Source organism: Leptosomus discolor, chromosome 5 (assembly GCF_034619465.1).
Source record: "Leptosomus discolor isolate bLepDis1 chromosome 5, bLepDis1.hap2, whole genome shotgun sequence".
Lineage (NCBI taxonomy): Eukaryota > Metazoa > Chordata > Aves > Leptosomiformes > Leptosomidae > Leptosomus > Leptosomus discolor.
Genome location: NC_141395.1, coordinates 8,578,801 through 8,602,461, shown reverse-complemented (window position 1 = coordinate 8,602,461; position 23,661 = coordinate 8,578,801). Strand labels below are relative to the sequence as shown.

The following is a 23,661-nucleotide window of genomic DNA, read 5'->3' as shown; positions in this document are numbered from 1 at the left end:
ACTGCTTTGTCAGATGGGCCTACAATTGGGAAATATTCCTGCCTGGCAGAGGTCACTAGCAGGGCAAATCAGTTGCTTAAACCCAGGAGAAGTTCTTATCTCTTATTTCTATTCAATTTTTTCTGTGAAAAATACAGGTTTTTCCTACTACTACCAAGTTCTTTTTTACAATGAACAAAGAACATCTGTTTTTAAACCCATCTAATTGGGTAAAATTTTGAATAGTTACCCTGGGGTCACTGTGAAGGATGAAATATTTGATAAAAAGAGTACGAAGACCACCACTGGAATGGAAAAAGAAAATATTCTGCCACACCAAGAGGAACCAAGAGGGAGACACAAGCTGTTTCCTTAGCAGTGAAGTTACATCAACATTACACCAGGCAGCTCTGTGAAGATCCACTAAAGCTGGCTCAGGTTGCTAACGCATTGTTGTACTGGAGCTAATACCCTGATTTTCAAGAAGAGTTAATTAGTTCAATATGCCATGCAGCTACACTGCTTCTGCTGCCTCAACTATCTTGCATGGCAAGGCACTATATAAAAAGACTCTATTGTTTATAAAGCTTGTAACACGTCCTCTTTCTCTGTTTGACTCATCATATCTTAATTTAATCTAATTAATGTATGTATGTATACGGAACAGCTATCTCGGCATGGCACTGGGGAGACACTACAATGTCTTACAAAATTGTTTTTGTGACAATACAGATCAGATTTAAGGTTACAGAAAGAACATTCACTGCTTATTTAAGAAAAAGAATATTTCAACTGTCATTATTGGTAATAGCAGTTGAAGTATAATGACATCAAATGCAATACAGGACTGAAGGAAATTATCAAGGAGGAGGCAACAGGCTTTTCTCTGGTGCATGTCTAAGGTCTAAAGAAGCAAGCTCCATAAGGTTTAAAAGAAGAAAGAGAAGAAACTACTAGGAGGAAAGTAAGGAGAAACCTTAATCTGTACAACCCCTTCACTGAAAAGCCTGTCTCCACTCATTTCCAGCTTATATAAACTGTTAAGAGAAGGGCTAACCAAGTATTTCAGTGGAAGAGATGCAATACAAGAAGAGATTTTAGCTGCTTCTGTCTGAATGCACAACAGTCTCACATAATGTGCAACTCTCAGACTCATTTCTTCATCTGACCTGAGACTGTTGCTGCAGTAACTTCACAAAGGACTTTGTCTATCAAAGTAACCAATTTGTAAGTACTTTTTCTTACAGTTTACCAAAAAGCTGAATGACAAACCTAGGTCTTACTTGCTTCCTCTTTATAAAAGAACTTTTTCGTAAAGAACTTAAATATTAAGACCCAGAGCATTCAAAATCAGAAGGATTATTCTGGAGGAACAGACCATTCAACTGACTGAAGACAAGGAAAGCTGCAGGCTTATTAAAGGAAAACAGTTGTAATTACTAATTGAGCACTTCTCCTAAATAATTTCCAAGTCTTGGCCTTGTATGAGTACATACTAACTGGAAGAGGAATAGGAAAACGAATGAATCAAAAAGATGAATGAGCACTGTCACCTCGTGTGATGGAAGGCCAGCAGTTACCACAGGTATTCCTGTGGGAAGGGAAGAAACTCTGCCCTCTAGATGGCATTATGCGCCTGGATATCCCAGATGCAACTGGAGAGCCCTGCCAGGCAATCTAATCATTTCTCCACCTGGATAGGAAACACGGGCACATATGTCAAAAAGATCAGGTGGCAGTTTTGGGCTCAGTGGGAAGGTGACAGCTACACAGTGCTAAACTGCAGAACAGAAGCTATCCTGGGGCAGAGACCCCGTTTTAGCTGTTTTCTGTGGGAAGCAGAGGAAAGATGCTCAGCCTGAGACAAAACAGAATGGAGGATCTCCCTGAGCCCATATGCAGAAAGGCAACTTACAACTGGTAAGGACGGGCAAGATATGTAAACATATAATTTGAAAAAAAAAAATAAATATTGTCCTCATGGAAAAACAAACCTCTCCTTCTACTTGGCATTTGACAGTACTGCAGATCTTAACCAGACAAATGTACATTAAAACATGCATGTATGATGCATGGTAGGTATACATGTCCATGCATAGAAGGTCATTCCGTACCCATGTATAGCTGTTTTGATACACTGAAATTAAAGAAGTAGTGAGTAATCAGGTATCTACAGAACGATAAGCGAAAATCAGTCATGTATAATGGACCAAAGTCAGATTATTCTGCATTTGGTTTACCTATTCTCTTTATATATTTATAACTAATCTCAAAAGCTGTGCTGTCATCATGACAGATTAAGCAGGCTTAAAAGTAATTGTTTGAGTATTTTCTGCTGTGGACTATTAACGTGGCTCCATAATAAAGCAACTGAATATTGAACTTCATAAGTATGCTAATCACATAAGATTTCACATGTGTAGTTAACATATGGCCAACACAGCAGCCAAGACCCTTATACGCTAGAAGTCAGCACGGCTCCAGTAGTTCCAGTAATACAAGTGTAACTATACCTGCCCAGAATCCCAGCTACAATCTACAATTCTGTATTTCTACAAGAAGAACGAAAAGGAAATGACCATTGAATTAAGAAAAAGCGCATCACCATGCAGATCTCATTACTGTCTCATCATTTTCCAAGGCTAGTAAAAAGAAATGACAAGAAAGAAACTATTTTGCTATGTAGGAGTATTAATTGGGATTTCCTATGCAGCCAGTGGAGAATGTCCAGCGGATTTTCTTAATAACATTAGTTTGACAGGAACTGCAGCTATTTATTTACTTTATGTTCATGAACTATACAACTGTCATTACTGTTGGCCAAATTGCATGCAATCATATGCAAAATAAAAATATAAGGAGTGATTCTAAATACTCTGTCACACAGACTCTGCTCTGAAAGAATTGCCACTGTGAGCAACGAGAAGGCTCACAGAAAGTGCTTGTGTAGAACCCGGCCTGGAGTGCATACCTGATAGAAACTATTTAAAAAACCTACTGAGTCTCGCTCTCTGAAATGATAGATGTGTTGGGATAAACACAGCCACCTAGATCTATAACATAGTGTTGGAAAATCTCATTTCATTCAGGGAGAGTGAATTTTCAATCGTACCACAGGCCTGATTGCTAAAAAAGGTAAGTTACATTATCTACTGATTACGTGCAAGAAGGCACTATACATGGAGAGAAGGGCACTGAAAAACTATCATTATTTAAATTATAAAAGTCAGACTGAAATATCAGATTCCTTCACTGCAACCTAGCAAGGACTCTTTGCAGAACACCGTTAACATTTATTTCAATAGAGAAAATCTGACAGGTTTAATAAAACCGAGATGATTTTCCTTGACTTCTGTGACTTACCTTTTCTTCACTGACTACACCTATTTCTCAGCCCTTCTGGCACCAAATCATTATTCTTGTAGCTATATTCAATACTTTGAACTATTTAAAGAGCGTTTGTTATGTCAGCCAAATAAGTACCACAGAGCCTTCTCTGTGGTACGTCACTGTAAGAAAAGAGCCATTGTACTGGAATTTGGAATAGAAAAAACTGAATTTATAATCTGCTCTTCAGTAAATATATGCAATTACACTTCGTTGTGCCAAAATGAAAATTAAATGCTCATCTATGTTTTCTTTATTTTTTTGTAAAAATTCTAGAGCTCAGTGTACTATCCTCTGTAATCTGTTGATGCTTGAAGACTTTCCTTGCCTCATCATCTGATCCCTGGCTACAAAAAAAAAAAAAGAGTTCTTAGGCACAGTTCAGAAAACTAATTATAAAAGTCTCCTACTGAAAAGATTTAAAAGTAAAACAATCCAATAATTAGGATTAAGTAGGTTGGCCTTTGGTGACTGATCAGCATAATGAATCTAGTTATGTGGAAGGCCAAGGCACTGGGTTAAGAAGAGGCTTCTGGCTGAATCAGATTAAATGCATTGGCTGGAATAAGAGTGGCTGCTACAAAAGATTTAGAACATTGCTACAAAATATTTAAAAGGTTCCCGATTTTTCTACACATCTAAGTAAAGTGATTCAAATTTCCTATAAACCAAAGTGAAGCAGCTGACTTTCAGTAAACAAGTTTCTCCTCACAGTTACTTTCAGAAACTCAGGCTCTTTGCCACTGCATACTGTATGTTTCTTTCTGTGGAAAATAATATAATTATTAATTTTCTTACCATTTGACATTGTAGTACATGGAAAGTGAGGAAAAAAAAAAAAAAAAGAAGGGAAAAAGGGAAAATAATGTAAGAGCGAAACAAAAAAAAAACACCAGCACCCCATTCAAAATAAAGTTATCTTCTCAACCTGCTCAAAGGAAATATGTACCCTTCTCATAGTTCTTTTACATCTTTTTTATAGTTCATTGGTATCATGTCTTTCTTTCTCTGCAGGGTAGTAAAAACATAATATGCGAAATACTTGACATACTTCCTCATTTGTTTAATGGTGATGATACAAGGGAAATTACCCCTCTAATATATTTGAACATTTAGCTTATTATCCTGAGTGAGTTTTCTCCCAAAGCTCAATTTATTAAAACAAAACACATCCTTCTATGATGAACGGCAAAGGGCAAGAGGGCAAAATTCTATAATTAAAATTAGAGTGGTTTCGTGACTCTTCCCTAGCAGATACTGCTTCTGCTGCAGCTTAGTTTACTGAAACTTTTATTGAGTCTCACTCACCCGCAAGCAATGAGATTTTCACACATGAATTAGACTTTTCATTCGGTAACTTCAAGGTTACAACTTAATGCTACCCCAGTGGCTTGCTATTTGGTGAAAAATGCAAGGTTGTGAGCAGCCTTCAATCATTATTTTTGAGGCCAATGGAACTCGTGCCCATTGCAGAACTTCTGGGAGGGACGAGGGACACTCAGCAAACCATGGGCACCATTTCCTTGTTGTCAATGTTTATTTTAATTTGAATGTAAATACTGCATTTTTAGCAAGGTGTTAGTTTCACGCCATCACAGGGTAAGGTGGATAAATCATCTCTTCTGAGGAGTGGGCACTACTCCCACATAACCAAAACTCGTTAATACCCCATAACAAAGCGCTGGTACACTGCTCATCTACCAGAGGGACCATGCGTGGTCAAATGAGGCATGCTCATACAGCCATGAAACTGAATAGGTGCTAGCAAAAATACGATGTCCTACTGGCACTCCTCATCCCGAAACAGATGGACATCTTGCCGTACGACAAGCATGATGCCCCATACGATGCAATGTACCCGCTGACTCCTGCCGTACGGATTAACTTACAAGCTGCACAGGAGGCAGCATGCCTGCACTCTGCTTAGGTGAGACTTCTAGGGATTCCTGGGGAGGAAGGGCTGTGGGCTCTTCAGAGATGCAGGTAAGAAGTCCTGTGTCTACCTTCATAGGGGAACTAGCACAGACAAGAGGGCTGCAGTCAGCAGGGGCAATTCATATTCTTTTTTTCCTGCAGAGTGGATCTAGCATCTATAGTTTAGATGTTCCTTATATGTGCTAACTCAGCACCTAAGAGCTGGATAGACTCGAAACATTAATTCCACCTCTTCTGTAATCGGTTTTCCTCTTTGTTTCTTGTGTGGAACATGCTACCCTACCAGACTAAACCAGGGCATTATGGCCCTCTCCTCTGAGTTGTTTCCAGTTCCATGTCTTTGAGTCAATGTATAAGAATACATTCAGATGGAAGAAGCCATAGGAAACCAGCCAGCTTCCCAAGGTATTTGACTGCATGCCACTTTCTAGCTCTTTATCTGTCTAGAGACACGGTACCAAGGCACAAATAGATGAAATAGACTGTACAGGATGCAGGAAATCTGCAGCTGAGATGGGAACTGAATCCAGTCTTCCTGAGTCTTCATCCGATACCTACTCACACTCCCCTTTCTTTTTGAGGAATTGAGAGGACATGCAGCATGTGAAAGGACATACCACCAACAACAAAATTTGTGTATCTCACAGAATCCCTTTCTCACGGGCAAAAGAGAGCACAGTCCAAAACAACCTCCATTAAGTACTCTTCGGTCATTAAGGCTGGAGCAATCCCACTCAGCTTACTTTCTTCATAACTAACCAAAGGCAAATACTTCCTAAGAAAGTTGCATTACTGCAGTTGCAAAGGAGGAAGTCTGGAAGAGCTGGAACATTTCATAGATGTAGTTAATTCAGTATGAATTATCCTCACTGCATAACTGTCTGTGCAAACGACAGACTTTAATAAGCCTTCAAAGCTGACACAGTATTTATCACTGATTAAATTTTTAAAATCAAAGTAACTATGTCTTTTACAGACATGTTTAGATGAAGACTGACACTAACTCAGTATATCAGTTTAATTCACTTGCAATTACGCAGGTGCTCAGCCAGCCTGTATTTCAGTCATTTAAGGCTAAATTGGGGCAGAGAGCCCACAGGTCCATATTGGATAATGAAGCTCTGGGGCAGTCTTAAGGCTTTTACAGACACTATTTTTCATATACAGAATATTCTCAAAGGTTTCCTCTGTGCACTGTGTCTGTGTAAACTGTTCTTGCTGGAAACAAGAAATATACAATCTTACAATGATAGCTCATATAATACCTAACACACCCAGAAGGGCAAATTAGGGTTTTGTGATAAATTTCCAACTTATATGCATATGACTTTGGAAATACAACTGTAATGGTTTACTGTAATTGTGTATATACCTACATATACCTGAAATTGCTGTATGGGGCTTGATGCACGTCCAGAATAAATTGTATTTTTTGTAGATTTCTGGCTACCATTTTTAAAAAAAATATTGCAATTCTTCTGGTGATAAAAGCAGATTAAAAAAAATGAAATTCCACCAAGGAGTTGATATGTTATTCACTGCACTTCATTAATATTTCATTTTTTTGCAGCACTCCAAAAACACAGAGAAGTTATCAGAGAATTTTTTTGTTTTGCTTTGTAAGAGTTAGGAGGCATTTGATCATAACTGCTGAAGTAAATTAAGTGGCATTTCAAGAGCAGCCAACAAAAAATGCTGGAGGCACAAAGGAGTTTGATATCCAGGAAATCACAATTAATTTCAACTACATAAAATGGGATACAAGATGGTATGAACCATTTGTTATTTGTCATCTGTTTCATTTGATTAGAAATGTATGGAACTTATCAGTCAGTAGAGTGGAAATAGAATTTGCTGTAAATGATAAAGGATGTAAAAAGATTACAGGTAAAAGGAGCAATGGGAGAATACGTATATGTATTTCTTATCAAACTGTATGATAGCTTTCACTTGGGCTGGCTACAAAGACACTTTATTATACTGATTTGTATTATTCAGTGAGAAAATTCCTAGGTTAAAGAAAAGTTAATAAAGCCTAAAGGGTATTAGAGAAATTTTTGGCAATACATTTAACAGCACCCAAGTATAACAAGAAAAAAAGAAACGTTAAATACAGCTCAACTGACAAACCATTTAAAAAAGTTGTCTGTGAAAATGAAGCCTCATCCCTTTTTTCACACTCAGATTTGATAACTTCCTGGTCCATATCTAACAGTTCAAGATGACTAGCTTTCTTCACCTTGCCAGAAATTCCTGAAGCACCACGCACCTAGTATCTACCATGCCAGTACTCCAGGAAGGGCAGAAATGATTTCTTCCTGTATGGAATATCTTTTCCCATATTGGTATTCAAAATAAAAGAAACTAAATAATCTATTATATTGCATATGTACCTGCTAAACTACTAATTTTTCGCTATGTTGGTGGTTAGCTTTTCTCTTTTGGTACTCCATTTGCTTGAAACATAGCTCAGACTTATCCAACTTTTTCTGATTTACTGTGATCAGTCAAGAGATGGCATTAACCAGAAAAAAACTTACCTGCTGAATCTAAACTTTTATATAATAAAAACATTACACCACTTGCTCAAACTTTTCCCTAGATGTACACTGTCACATACATTTATATACAGGTATAAATATACATATATACAGCTCCTCATTTCATGAGAAGCTCACTGCATCCTAGCAACAGGACAATGAATACAGGTAGGGAGGAGAATGGAATAAATTTACAATGCTCTAACAGACTAGGCTACATATTGTCATGAGCTACACAAGAGCAACAAACTAATATGAAGAGATATTAGAAGATTTCTTAAAAGTGCTGATATTCATGAAATTATGTTAATAGGCATTAATGGCTTAGGTCCCACATTTTGACTATCACTTTAGTACTAGATTCTGTTTATAGGCAGTCTACAGATTCTACAGTGCACAGATGGAGGACAAACTTTAGTAAGTACTTTATTAGCCTTGCTGATTTTATTATTTGTGTATGATACAGTAACATCTAATCATGTAAAGTAAGATTAAGGATTCTGACACCCACAGCAGAGGAACTAACAAACAGTAATTTTTCGTTCCGTTCTACAGAGACTAATAAAATATTTAGAATAATTACTTTGCAAATAGTAAAGGACTAGAGCTGCTAATTGTATATAACTTTAAAAAAGTATGTCTCAATTAATAAACCATAGAGTTTTTAACATTTTGTATGTAACAATTTATATTCTTCAAGAGAAAAATCAAGTGCAAGAATATATAACATCAAACAACACACTATAAACAATGCGTTGTTTTAGTTATCTTGGGTCACAATTAAAGTTGGCCCTGCAGTTCATCTTTCTACTTCGATATCTCCTTAGACTATTTATGTAGATTAATTCTTGAAGTACTGGCATTCACTAATACGTGTTTTTGAACAAGCCACTGCACAACACTAGCATCAGTGAGAAGACCTATTTGCTGACCTTCCAGAACTAGATTCTCTCTGTCCATAAAGTTACGTATCTGGGCAATTTGCCACAACTGATAAAGACTGTGACATTATTGAACAACTTCCTATCAACTGAGGACATAAAGAACTGCAACTGTCATGCAGACTGATTAAGAACAAGGTGAAGCAAACACAAACCATGCATATTTGGAAATAAGAGACCACAAGGAACCTGCAGTCATTCTCCACTGACAGATGAAGCAAGACTATAGTAAACCGTACATTTATCAGAGTTTTATGGCCCTTAAAAATTTGGTATCATGTTGGTTTTTTTTCCTGGGCAAAATTAGAGTTAATTAATATTAAATATGTTTATTTTACAAACAGCCTAAGATTTTAAAGGAAAGAAAAATCGCGGAGCCTGCCTATACCTTTCAGATTTCAGATTCTGTAGTTAGATCCAAACATGATTATAACTACTCATGTTTTACTTTAAGAAAGTCCTCAAGAACAAAAATACAGAGTTTTCATCTGACCAGAGTACAACTTCAAATAAAAATAATGATGCAAAAGAGTCTTCACACTTAACCAAAAATATATAGGCCCAGTGATGAAGTCTTTTTTTTTTTTATTGAGACCCTGTGTAGGCAAAATGCCACTAAGATTGTTCTAAGACATTCATTTATCCATACATATAACACTACACAGACAGTTGAACAGAAGAGAATGGTGGAAACACTTCATAAGTTAAAAATATGTCTTCGTACTAGTTCAAAATTGTATTAAAATATGCACAGTCTTACTTTTTTATACACATCGAAGCCCTTCCTTCTACCAAGGAGCAAAAAATCAGTTAATATATATCTGGCGTTTACAATCTTACCTGCATCTTGTCCATGGTTGCCTAACAAAACTTTAAAACTTTTCCTCTAGTTAAGAATTACTACACGGTGCACTATTTTGCACATCCTAATTTTCCAGAAATGCACTCAAACTGTAGAATGTGCAGTTCTGCATGTGGGCTACAAGGAAATAGATTTTCCACAATCTAGCAGTAAAAAGACCTGAGCTCTCCCAAGCAAGCAGTCCAGTAATTAAAAGTTGAGCAATAAACTACAATGAAGCAAACACTGGTTTTATGACAGTTGTTAAACCACCTATTTTAGTCTTACAATGTTAATAATTGAAAGAAAACCAGTAAAAGCAATTTTCTTATTAAATGGTCTCAACTGAATTAAAGTAATATGTGAAGTTATTTTTAAAGATATCTGATGCTCGACATTGGAGAGGGACCATTTCAGTGGTTCTAAGACTAAGCTGCTTGTTCATCCTTGGTAAATGAATCATAAAAAAAATGCCCCATAACACAGGTACAGGTGAACTGTGTAAGATTAGATTTATATTATAGGGTGATTCAGTGCTGATAAATGAATGAGGCAGGGGGGCAGGGTGGTCTTTTATGTGTGAAACCATTGTACTTCTTACCTCCAGAGCTTTCAAACGCTCCAATAACAACTTTGTCTTTTCTTTTTCCTCTTCAGTGCTGCTGCTTTCACTTCTGGAATCTTCATCTGCTGGCGTGTGAATTTTTTCCATGCCTTCTTTACATTTCCTACTGTCTTCTGACAGCTTTTCCTGAAATGATGTTTTAAAATGTCATTACTTACAGTGGAAATGAAGTTAACTATGCAAGTACCTTCAAATCTCCCTTCTATATGAATGAAAAAATGACAGAGCAAGTTGCTAGTTACATGATTACAGTACTAAATAAGTGGAGTCATGAAGGCTCCATGAAACAGGCTGCTATGCCAATTCTGCAAGTGTATGCACAACCTGCTACATCTACTTAAGATTTTTAAAAAGTGGAAATCATCTTTTTAACAAAATAACTTGCATTTTACCCTTTAAAAGGAATGAAAATTGAGCATACCAGCTTTCAATGGAAGCATTTTGCCACTGAGAGATAAAGCAGTTTATTGAGGAAAAGCTAACATATGTTCATGCCTAATGTATTTCACCTTTCTTCATCTAGAGCTAATATTTGAATTACTAAATAATGGGCTGAGAACTAAGCTACCACCTGAATACTGATTTAAAATACACACTAATATATAACTCCAGAGAATCAAACTGACAGCAAAATTTTCAGAAGTGCCCCAGTCTATTACGAGCCAGTCAGACTGGGTTATTATTAGCTGCTGCTGCTGAGTGGACTATGGCTGCTGAGTTTTACAAAAGATCTATAAAATCATAGGATTGAACAGTGAATCCTGCTAACTCCATTTATTATGTGTCCAAGTTCTGTGTTGAGAGAGAGAATGAGATAGAGCAAGTAAAAAAACAGCAAAAAAACCCCATCAAGACTACAAGCAGGCAATGTAAAATATTGCCCAAAATGACAAGGCAAGCATAAGGGGAAAAAAAGAGAACTACACAGATGTACTGAGTGACTTATCATGAGTGCCACACAAAGTGGACAGTCTCTACCCTGTAAACCACGTTCTCTAACTATATAAGCAGATACAGTCTGACAACTAATGAGACGATTAAGAATGGAAAATGCGAAGTAAATCAACATTAAATAATGGATGTCAACACAAATCTAGAGAAGTCCTTTAATGTGCATGTAGTTTTCTTTCATAATTCTTACAGACAAAGGCATATACTTCCATGATCTTTGGCTTAGTTTATAAGTGAGATGCAGTTCCCATAACTACTACTGAACACAAACTATGTCTAAGCACAAAAATAGGTATTTTCATGAAGAACTGATCCAGCTTGAATAACTGTGCAAATATAACTCTTCAAGAGTTAACAGCAAGACACTATCTTAATTAAAACCCATAAACACAACTGGATTAAAAATCAGCACTGTGAATCACATTTCTAACGATGCCTTTTTAAAATATTAACTAGCTTAGAAATTGACTATTACTATGTTAAAACTTTAATCAAGAATCAATTTTATAAGCTATGGGCTTAATCACTGAATACTCTTCTACAAGCCATGAGGCACAGATCTCATTCTGAGCCTCAAAACATAGACATCAAAGAGCCACTCCATCAGGTTTCCAGCATTAGTGCTAGCCTGATCACAAAAGAACCATAAATATAGTAGTTGGGTTTTTTTTTTCTCTCTTGCTACTCAGTGGTGCAACGATCAAGCATCTGTAAAAGAGCCATTAAACCATTTTCCCTTCAAGTTGCCCTGATGAGTGCATTGACATAAAGCACTTCAATGAACTAGGGAAAAAAAAAAAATTACAAAGGTATCTCTTTGATGTAATTCAAACATAAACAATCATTTTTAGGAGAGAATGTGAGATGAATTAGATGTGGCTAACAATGGAAGAAAATACAAACATCTGCACAGGGACACCTTTCCTGCTCAAACTAGAGGGCAGCAATTTCAAAGGACAGGTAGAAGAAAGTATAGGTCATGACATTTCATCACAGAAAAGGAAGTAATGCAACGTCACAGAGTAAATTCCAGTCACCTAAAGAAGTAACCCATTCATCTCCTAATTGCAAAATTTGATGAACTTTGCACACTAGTGGCATAATCAAGAATACATATCCTGTTTTACCATGATGTGCACTAGAATACCTCAAGTTACTTACTACTGTTGAGTGTTCAAGTACAGCTCACATATTTTCAAAACTAGTTTACTACTAAGTAATAATAAATTAGTTTCAGTGTCTCAGGCATGGGCTAAAAAGGTCCCTGATATGTCACCTGCCCTACCTGGAAAAGCTGCAGAATAGCGGAAAACATTACTAACTTTAGAAATCGTGCTTGGGCATGCAATTTGAGGGCACTGCCCTGTCACTTTAACCAGTTCCACCTGGGTGAAATACAGTAAGGGTAGAGTGGAAAACTCACACCCAACAAAGCAAAGCAAACAGGAGCTTCTTATACACCCTTTGTGCTTAAAGCCAATTCAAGTAAGGGGAGGAGGATGACAAAGGCTTTTGGAATGACAGAATCTTCTCTTAAGAGCGAAAAAGCCGCTAATATGAAAGGCAGCTGCCTGCTGGGGGGAGGCAGGAAGGGGCAGAGAGAGATTTGCAAGTGGAAATGTGTATCTCCTGCATGATGTTGATCAAATCCTACAGAACACTCTGGAGTGAGCATGCTGAAGGCAGCAAACAATGGTATAGAGCAGCTTATTCCCTTCCCCTCCTCCCTAGGTTCCTATACTGCCTGTGTTACCTCAAATAAAGACCATCTTTTGAATCTTCTAAACAGTCGCTGTTGTGTGCCTCATGCATTGCACAATTAAAGGCAGGCTGGGTTTTCAAGCTGAATAGCAAAATACTCTCCAGGTCAGAAGTCCAGCAAAGGCAGAGTAAGTGCTATCCTGCTGATCAATGCCATTTCATCTCTGTGAAAAGGTAACAGATGGAATTGGTGCTCTGGAAGTAAGCTGGATGGGTGGGGAAAAAAAAAAAAAAAAAGTAAAAACCCAACAACCCAGCTCTTGGTCTCCCCAGACCAGTAAGAGTTTAAGACATGTCTGTACCACGAGAGGATGCAAACAGAGCAGCCTGATGAGAATCCTGCAGTAAAGGCTCATCTATATCTCTAATGCTCTGTGTCAACAAAGAGAAAATAAAAATAGGAAATAAAAGGAAACTAGGATTAGGCTGCTCACAGTAGACCTGCTCCCATGGAAATTAATGAGAAACTTCTCAAGCTGGTTTAAACTGTCACTGCTTTTCTGAAACCAACAGTATTTTGCAAATCTTAAACGACATTCTGCCCTGACCATTATTTCTAAGTATTCAGTTTGTTCTATAAACCAAACAAATAGCACACTGATGATGGACCCTTTGATCAAACACTATAGGCCCTATAGCCAATAGAAACCAAAAGAGGAAAACAGACCCTGCAGTGGGGAAATGACAAGATTTCTAGAATCAATGAGAAGATATAAATCACTGAAGACATTGATCTATGAAGTTGTACAATGCAGCGACCGGACTGAGACTTATCAGAAAGCTGGTTTTCCGATAGCTGAAGTAGGAAGAAGCAGTGTAATACTCTCTCTTTCCACTAATAAATGAAAGTAAGAAGAATAAATTAAGAGAGCAGGAAATCCACCTGAAATTCCAAATGATAATTTACTGGAATTTGTAGAATATAAAGAAATATGTAGAATGTAAAGTCAATATTCTCCCTTCCACCTATCTTTCAGAATACTGAACAAGAAAGTGGTTTTGCTGTTTATAAACAAAAGGAGTAACTATAGTGATAGATAAGATCATATGGAAGCTTTCGAAAGATAAGGAACCAAACTGCCTATTTCAGAAATTGCCTCCTCCTTCATCCCAAGAAAGGCAAAAGGCTGCTGACCCTCTGGACACAGCATCAGTCATTGGGATGCCTTTCCTCTAAGAGTCATCATCTTTTCAAGGAACAAGCAAGTGACAAAGGGATACTTAGCCAGCTATTTATTAACCATTATTATTTCAGAAATTATTGTGCATTTAAAGTTCTATTGGTAGTAACATCATTTGTCTGTTCTTTACCCTTTCTTCTTAAGATGCTTTCTAGGAACTACACTACACACACAGAAGAAAAAATTGGAAAAAAACGAGCTCACATTAAATTATTTCAATATGTAACTATGAAATTGCAAACCAAGAAGAGTAAATGTCAGATGCCACACAAAAAAAGAAAAGGTAGCTAGCAAAAATCTACTCTAGATTTTGTTTTTTACAGTGATTAGGCACTAACTGGAAAAAGGGCTCTTCTCTGGTAGTAAAAACAAATACGTGATACAAAATGATCATACAGTTCCCCAGGTAACTCATGTTCCAATTTTCCCCAATTTGAGATTTCACAATGGAGGAACTACTTACCCAACAAAGAGGCCTTTAAGAAAACAGAAATTATTAACACCATTAACCAGCAGATTGGCCTCCACAGGAGGAGGCCAAACAGAGTCAGCAGCAGCACAGCACCTGCCACAGCTCTTCACAAGGGGACGCAAAGTCCTGCCCCCCGGGAGGAATAACCCCCTGCAGCAGCAGAGGCCAGGAGCCAACTGCATAGGAAGGTTATCGGAGGCAGGGAAGAGAGAAGATGGAGCCAGACTCTTCTTGGAAGTGGCACGATGAAAAGATCAGATATAACGGACACGGCTTGGAACATGAGAAATTGCAATTTGATATTAGGAAAACTTTTTTGTTTCTGCCCTCCCATGAGGGTGGGCATATGATCAGTGGAACAAGTTACCCAGGGAGGTTCCTGAATCACAGAGGGATCAAGTGGCTATAATAATACAACACAGCATAATCTAATCCTGATATGACTGGATCTGTACTCTACAGTACTGATTAGAAAGAGCAATCTTTCACTAGGACACGTGACAAAATTCTGATTGAACCAAACAAGAATTTAAAAAGATTAAGATCTTTGAAATGCTGATTTTCCCAATGAGCGCTGGATGACATGAATTGCTTCTCTGGAAACTGATAAGTAATAATTAGAGATGACATCTTTGCTTATAGAAGCTAAAGATCATTTTCATGTGATAAACACAAGTCCTCCAGAGAAGTTAAATGTTTCAGATGCAATGCGGTTTCAGATACAAACAATCTCTATTTCAATTTTGGGTGTCAGATTGTGATGCCTGATGGTTTAGGGTTTTTTCTGAATCTCTTTTAATTCTTCAGCTTCCGAAATTTTTTAGAGACAACGGTTTTATAATGCTTACAAATTCAAACTATTCTGAGAGTCATTTTCCAAATATCCAATTTTCCAAACCCACACTTCAATCACACGTTTAACCCAAGAATAAAATATATGTAGGATATGTAATTAAACAGTGTTTGTGATTGCTCATAACCACCTATTTGAGAAAAAAAAAATCAAAATTATTCACAGTGTAGTTATTAACAGATTGTATACAGAGGCAATGGTAACTGGCATCCATGAATCAAATCCATATGGAACCCAAGCTGAGTGGCTAACAGCATCGCAAAACATTTAGCACTTTCCATGGTGTCTCAGGAGCTTCCACAGGACTTTCTAAACAAGGTATTTCCTAAGTAGTTATCTTAAGATTTCAGTGACTGAATTTGGTGATCCAGGAACACACACTACACTTCTAACACTCCACCCTGCTACAATAAAGGCAGACTCAACCTCCAAAGCCGAACGCCATTTACAAATCCATGCAGAGAATTGTTTATGTGTGAGCTGGTTTTGGTTGGGGTAGAGCTAAAGTCCTCCACAGCAGCCAGCGTGGGGCTGTGTGCTGGATTTGTGCTGGAAACAGCGTTGACAACACAGGGACGTTCCGTTAGTGCTGAGCAGGGCTCACACAGAGCCAAGGCCTTTGTGCTCTCACCCCACCAGCGAGTGGGCGGGGGGGGGCAGAAGGAGTTGGGAGGAGACACAGCCGGGACAGCTGACCCCAACTGACCGAAGGGATGTCCCAGACCATGTGACATCATGCTCAGCAGTAAACTAGGGGGAAGTTTGGCAGGCAGGCCGCTGCTTGGGGACTGGCTGGGCTTCGGTCGGTTGGTGGTAAGCAATTGTTTTCATTTGCATCACTTGTTTTTTTGGGGTTTGACTTCTCTCTCTTTGTTATTTTCCTTTTCATTATAATTTGTTGTTGTTATTACTATTATATTTTATTTCATTTCAGTTATTAAACTGTTCTTATCTCAACCCACAAGTTTTCTCACTTTTACCCTTCCAGTTCTCTTCCCCCCATCCTGCTGGGGGGGGGGGGGCGGGGCAGTGAGCGAGCGGCTGTGCGGTGCTTAGTTACCGGCTGGGGTTAAACCACAACAATGTAATAATAAATTGTGAATGTTTTCTCTTGCAAAGCCTTTCTATAGTCTTGACGTATTCTTAGATTATGTACTTCCAGTGTTATTTCCACTGCAGACCTCCTAGTGTTCATCACTATTCTTCACTGCAAGCGAGTGATATGAAACAAGAATTTTCAGACTGTTGATGTAGATAAAAACTGTAGATGAGAGTTTCTTTGTACTTTCATGAAGAAAACAGCCCCAAGCTATGCACAAGTAGCTCAGTCTGACTGCACAAGCTGAAAAAAAGGCAGCAATTGCTCCAAGGACTATTGACTTAAAAATTCCAACAGGGTTAAAGTTGCTTCCCGGTGGCACCTTGCTCCCCTTTCTCCCCCCACCATGAACTTTTTTACCTCAATCATAATTAACACTTGCTTATTGTGGCTCAATCCCTCTTAAATATGCCCTTTGAAATTTTGCAGTATCGTCTGATATGCTTTATAACCTATATCATTCGGTGATAACTGAGATATATAAAAGACTCTTGTATGTTAAGTCAGAGCAATGTGAAGTAAGAGTGATGAACTCAAAAAGTGTTTCCTGTAAGATGCCCGGTACAGGATTAGTCACTGATGTCACCGTGACCTGAGTACACCTGTTTCATCCACAACTTTCTTTTTTTATTTTATTTGCTAATGGGAATCCCATTAAACACCATGACTAAGGTCTGAAAAAAACCCGTAACTGAGCAAAGTTAGAACGTAAAAAAAAATTACATGCAACTAGAGAGTGCAAACTAAATGATCTCTGAGTGCAAGGCTACAAACATCACTTCTGGTCTTACCTTGCTTACTCCTATCTATGTATTCAGCTGTTTTCTCTTGCTTTATTTTCTCCCAGTGGAAGGACAGACTAAAATATAGCTTTGATTTAGATAGCACAACAGCAAGTGTAATAATAATATATTTCTGTTTAGCTAACAGCTTTTGTTCAGAACAAGCTGACCAAAACTGAAGGAAAAGAAAGAAATGCACATACATCACAAAATCTTACAGAAACATCCCAAATTTTTCAGTTTAACACTATCATTGTCAGGAAAAACATATACAATTCTTCTTTTTCATCTCTGGATTTCACTTACAAAGCAAACAGAGTGAGCAATAACATTCTCTAGATTAAATACATGTGATGGATAAGAGAACAAAGTACTTTCTTCACATTTCTGATATGAGCCTGCTACCACTCGCATATCAATATGTGTACTACGTATTATTCTTCACTTAAAACACTCCTCACTAGTAAAAGCTATCACCCCTATTGAACAGTTCTGCAGTAACATTAATAGATTGCCTGATGATGCTTTTATTGGCTGTTCCATGCATCAGAAACATCTATTTCTTTTGAAAAAGTTCAGATCAAAAAGGACTGTAAAAGAAGAAAACCTTCACATTGAAGTTCACCATTAAGTGTGCTTATCAGATCAGTAAGAGTAGATGGAGTTTCCTGTCTTTGGGTCCCCAGCTGAACATCCCTCCTGGGTGTCAAATTTACAAAGTTACTCCGCTAACCTCGCGATCAGATATTGCTGTTGACACCATCCTGTCTTTAGTGAACGGATATTCACAGTACCAACAGCACTCTCATCTCTGGCACGTCGTCTGTCAGAAGTGAAACCAGAGACTGATCATTCTGGAGGTGACTCTTCCAAGCCAGGTTTCAGGCAGGGTGGTGGCAGGGCAGTGTGGCAGTAGCTCATCACGTGTTTGTTCTTCCATCTCAAAATGGAAGAGTTCAGCTACACTGAATACCAAAGTTAGAGGCAGAAAAAGAAAATATTCTAGAAGCTAAGCTGTTACTTCTTCATACGTGTATATATGGTACTAAGAGAAGAATATGCAGTGTGATTATTCACGCAATAGTCTATTATAAATTGGTTCATTATAATACCATACTTAAAGTAATCATCTTTCCTCCCAGGAAACCTATATGCAGCATTTAAATTTTCCTGAAGGAGTTTCTAAGTATTAAAGTAACTACACTTGACTAAAGTGACAGTATTAAAATATCTACCTTTGACTGAAGTACAAACAAGTCAAACTATTCTGAAAATTAAATTCAGTAAATTTCATGTAACAGCAATTAAGTCAATAGAATTACTCTCAATTTAAATTGCTAGAAACAAGCCAATTTTTCTCCCCTTTGCAGCCCTTCACTCTTTTTTTTTTAATAATGTCTCTTCACTACTTGGATGAAGGTCAAATTACTCTTTTTAATGAAATGAAAAACTTCAAGTGCAATTCTTTTTTTTTGCCACCAGAAAGTCTCCTAAGTACTTACACTTGTTGATCCAGTTTTCCATAGCTGGTTTCTTTAGGAAATACCACAAAAAGGCTCTAAAGAACATACTTGAAGATGAGTATTAACTAGTATTTTGGAGTGACAGCAATATATTAACTGACTAGTTCTCACCATAAGCTCAAACGCAGAAGATGACCTAAGAAGCTACCTGTGTGATTGGGGGGGGGGGAGTATATTATTACATAACCAGGTAATTTTTTTACAAATGCCAGGGAATAGTTGGTTTGTCTCAAAATCACAAGGAAAACTGAAGGAAGTTCAGCCTGCTTTACACAAAAATAAACTGTAGGAAGAATCATTCTGGATCAGATTAAAACTTTGACTTTTAAATACGTTATTATAGTTTAGATTAAATATATTTAACTGAAATTAAAAATACTTTGCTTGATCAGCAGTGTACATTCTTTCCAAAATAAATATACTGGTGTACTGGTAAGTGCGTTCTGTTCAAATAATTTTCAAGAGACAATATTTGTGAATACAGCATAATCCCACTTTTTTCCCCTCAGAAAATAAGCAAAACTTTATTTTTTTTTTAATTTTTTAAAATTTAAAAAAACAGCATTGCTTTCTGCTGGTCTGAAATCATAAATTAATCAAAGTTCAAAATGCAGAGCGAACAGTACCTTTTACAGAGATGTGGAAATAGGGAGAGAGCAAGTGGCTTGGCCATATATAAGACCCAGCCTTGGAATACCAAGGAATACAAACTGTTTTCTCAACTTTTCTGTCCAAACACTTCTGTTGCTAGACAGATGATTGCAGTAAACGGTCTCTATTTATTATTTCTTATTCATTATCCTGACTCAGAAACCACAAAGGATTCAACAGATAAAAACGCTTCTTAGTTCTTGCCCTGCCAGAACCTCTTCAGTACCAGCCCAGGATGGGCAACGCTGGGTCAGGCCAACAAAGCACATCTGGAACCTCACAGGGATCTGGATAAACTACAGATAGGTGAGGCCTCCTTAGTAAAATCTTCTTTTGGTGAAGAGCCAGCAGACGCATGATGGAGCTGGGAGCTCTAAAAGCAGTTGCCAGATGGGAGATGACAACAGCTCCCTGGGGATCCCGTTGCTCTGCCGAGACGCTGCGCGGGGCTGGAAGTGGTGCTGGGTCCCGCGGCACGTGTGCCACAGCCGCCCCGCAGGCGCTTCCGCGCCCAGCCGAGGCGTGGGCCGCCCTCAGCCTGTGTGCCAGCACAGCCCTGCTGCTGGTGGCCCTGATCTGGCCTGCTTGAGGAACACACGCAGGTAAAGAGCAACAAGCTGGCCTTCACGTACAAAGATATCGGCATCTCTCCAAGCAGCAGACGGGTTATCTTAAAACTGGTATTTGCTATAAACTCCAGGAGGTTATTTCAGTCTCTTAGGACTACCAAGCAGAGCCATGTTAGAGCCATACTCTTTTCTCTCAAACACACACCCTGAATTAGAAAAAAGGCAACCAGAAGAACACTATTAAGGACAAGATTAAGGCTGCGGACTACCTGCTGTGCATAAATGGGAAGTCTCTGTATGCATTAGGATGACCTGTGTCAGTCAGGCTGGGAACCACACCATCACCTTTCTTTCTAAAGAGTGTCTCTGAATTTCTGTTATGCCTGTTTCATATGTATAGGCTTCAGGCAATGTATATGGGCTGATTTTTGTGCATTCATTCCAAAAGTAGGAACTAGAAGAAAGATATAGCAAAAGATAAAAACACTATATTGTAGAGGAAAATCTAAACATAGAATTACAATCACTATAATACATAGTAGTCCCATCGAATCAGTCAGTCTTCACCTCTTGTTACTGTAGATATATAGAGGATTCTGGGAAGGAAAGAGCAGCTTGTTTTCTGAGAAACGGGCGCACAAATGGCACATTTCAGTTATGAGACTTCGTTGTATTAAACATAACTCCATTGCTTTGTTACTGAACTACAAACAATGAAAAAGAGAAAACTACTTGCACATATGTTCTTTGCAAAAAAACTGTAATTTTGAACAGTGTCTGAGGAGCACAATCACTCTCCTCTGGGGGCAAGAATCCAACCTTAATTTAGTTAAATACGAGAACAAATATTTATCAGAATCTTTCCACAGTGGTGGAAATCTACCAGGAGAAAAGCCAAAGGGAATTAGTTGTTACTGAGCTAGCCCAGGATTCCTCTGTGTGGAAAAGCAGGCTAACAGCAAATGCTTATGTCCTTGAAAACCTGGGATTTCTGGTGGAGCTCCCAAGAGTGCGGGTGGCTGCTCTTCTGTCCTTCTCTGGGAGACACAAAACTGCTAAGCTTTGCCGAGTAATATTCTCCTTAGTAGCTTAGGAGGCTTGGTTGATGCAGTCTCTTGTGTGCACTTCCAGTTCAGAGATACAAGTTAAATTTTAAGGATATATTTCCTCTTTCTGCAATAGAAGTTAGCATTAAAAATCCTATGTGGATTTCAGCTAGGGAATTCAACTAGTGCCTTTTTTTCAATTCATGGCCATGCCCCATCTATAAAATGTTACATATCAATGGCCTGAACATTACGCTTGTATAATTTTCTGTTAAGATAAAATTATATTGCCAATAGATACAGATTTTCTTCTCATGAAAGAGCTGTTGACACCAACGGCTGTGCAAATCAGAAGTGACAGTCACAACAACTGTTCCACATTTGAGTCTCACAAAGCCCACAGACAAAAAAATGGGTTGATTTGGCCAACAATGCCACCTGAAATGTGCCTGCATCACTTGTGTAGTCAGACCTCTCTGACACCTGCTTTGGAAAGCAACTGGCAAAATGCTCCAGACTTCATGACTGAGAGCTAGAAGTCTTGTAGGACTGGAATTATTTTATCTTTGTATCGAAGTTATCAGTATTGAGTCTTTACAGATCAACCTTCTTTCTTAGCTTTGGATAAGGCACGCACATGTACATGTATCTATATCCAGCAAGAAGGTAGGAAATGGAACGGGACTTTCTCATGTTCAAAGCCACTCCTCCCAGGAAGCTGCAGTGTCAGTTAATGGTGATGATGCCCTGCAAATGGGACAGATGTCCCCCATGGAGCTGTGTGCCACTCTTCTCATCATGCGCACTAAAACCTGAGAAATCTCTTCTGGAGTCTAACTTCTCAAAATCTTGTCATCCCTCCAGAATGAGAAAAAAAAAGAGTTGAACCACAGTCACAGCTCTTACTCGGTGAGAAGAACCAATCCAAATGCTTAGGCTGTAATGGCTCAGATTGTCTGCCACCACTTTGATGTCAGTGCAGTCACATGGGTGCCAAAATGAGCAGTGAAGCAAAAACGAGACAGGACATATAGCACTTACATGAAGAAATGGAAGGAATCAAACTGGGTAAACGAAAACTGAAAACATGCCCTACTGTTAAGGCTACCTGTAATCCCCACTGAGTCTTTGAGCTAGACTTCTCTCAGTGTAGACTCATCAGCACTGACCTCGGACAGGGATCGTCCTCCTTGACAAACCCCCTACCCCCTTACTCATATCTTTCCCTTCTTGAATTTGTACAGTCAATCTCTGAAGACCTGCACTGTTCTGCATGACGAAAATCCCTTCTGCTAAAAAGTAGCCTAGACCACACCAGCTGGTGAACAAGCACAGTCAGAGACACCGCAGTAGCACAGAAGCTGAAGGATGACTGGGCCTGTGATGTTAGACAGGGTGGGCTTCAGGCTGTCTACAATCTAGGCTTTCAGTTCCTGCTGATCAAAAGAACGTGCCTGGTCCCCACAGCAGTATTTGTTTGGAGTGTAAATCTCAAAGAAGCAAAGCAGGGTTCTGAAAAGGTTACAACCCCTGCAGTCATGAGATTTTATTTCCCTAAGTTTTTCACATGAATTCATGTATCAAAATCCCCAAATTCCCAACAGCAAAAACTCCCTCCCATAATTTTTAATACAAGACAGGATAGCCCTGCTTGAAGACCATCCAAGCTCCACTTTGAAATTGATTCCTTTTCCATTAAAACCATTAGTATGTTAAACAAACTCCTCAGGGGAAGTAAGCCTTTTTTCCAAGTTTACAAGGAAATATGAAAAGCCTTTTTTTTTTGTTTTAAAAAAATCTCTTCATTATTTGGCTCAGTACTTATAAAAGCTCCTGTTACCACAAAAGCAGCAGTTCACATGTATGATGACATTTTAGATATACTTGAGATTAAATGATATGTTGTTATCCTCTTTTTATAGATGAAGTTTAAAGATTGACAAAGTGAATTTGCCCAAGAAATGGAGAAATTTGTAGGAAATGAAAGAATCAAAATCTAGTCTCACAAACAGTGCTTTAAACAGCAGATCAACCTTCCTCTCCAACGTGACTGCACCACGTCTGTCCTGAGCTCTAGTGCACATATTGACAATTCCAGAATTATAACAAATAGTGAACTTACAATAAACTCTTCCTCATCTACTTTGATCACTGTACACAGACATAAAGTCAAAAACGAGTTAAAAAACCTCTTGAAAGTCTTTGAGTGACCTGTAAACAGGTAAGATTCTACCTAGATATCCAGTATTGTGATCAAACAGGAAGCAGATTCTAGTTTTTGCTATCCAAACCATAAGCACAAACTTAGGAAGGAAACGCTACAGGGTGCTTGTTTTAATGTCTTAGGTTCAAGTCCTGCACACAATTATTTCTGGGGATCACTCTCCCTCTTAGATATGATGTACTTGCATCTTGAATGAGAATAATATTAATATATGAGGTATTGGTTTGGCCTTTCATGGTCTTACTTCTACATGGACAATGCTTCTTGAAAACATCATAAAGCTCTTACATACTAGAGCCTT

General features: G+C 38.3%; 1 protein-coding gene across 1 annotated transcript in view; it reads right to left on the bottom strand.

The window, feature by feature from the left end:
- Positions 1-23,661, bottom strand: part of NCKAP5 (NCK associated protein 5) — a 272,102-nt gene that overhangs the window by 113,636 nt on the left and 134,805 nt on the right. The window contains exon 6 of the mRNA XM_086465475.1: positions 10,225-10,374. Coding sequence (XP_086321601.1) covers positions 10,225-10,374 — 150 coding nt within the window. The remainder of the gene's footprint in view (positions 1-10,224; positions 10,375-23,661) is intronic.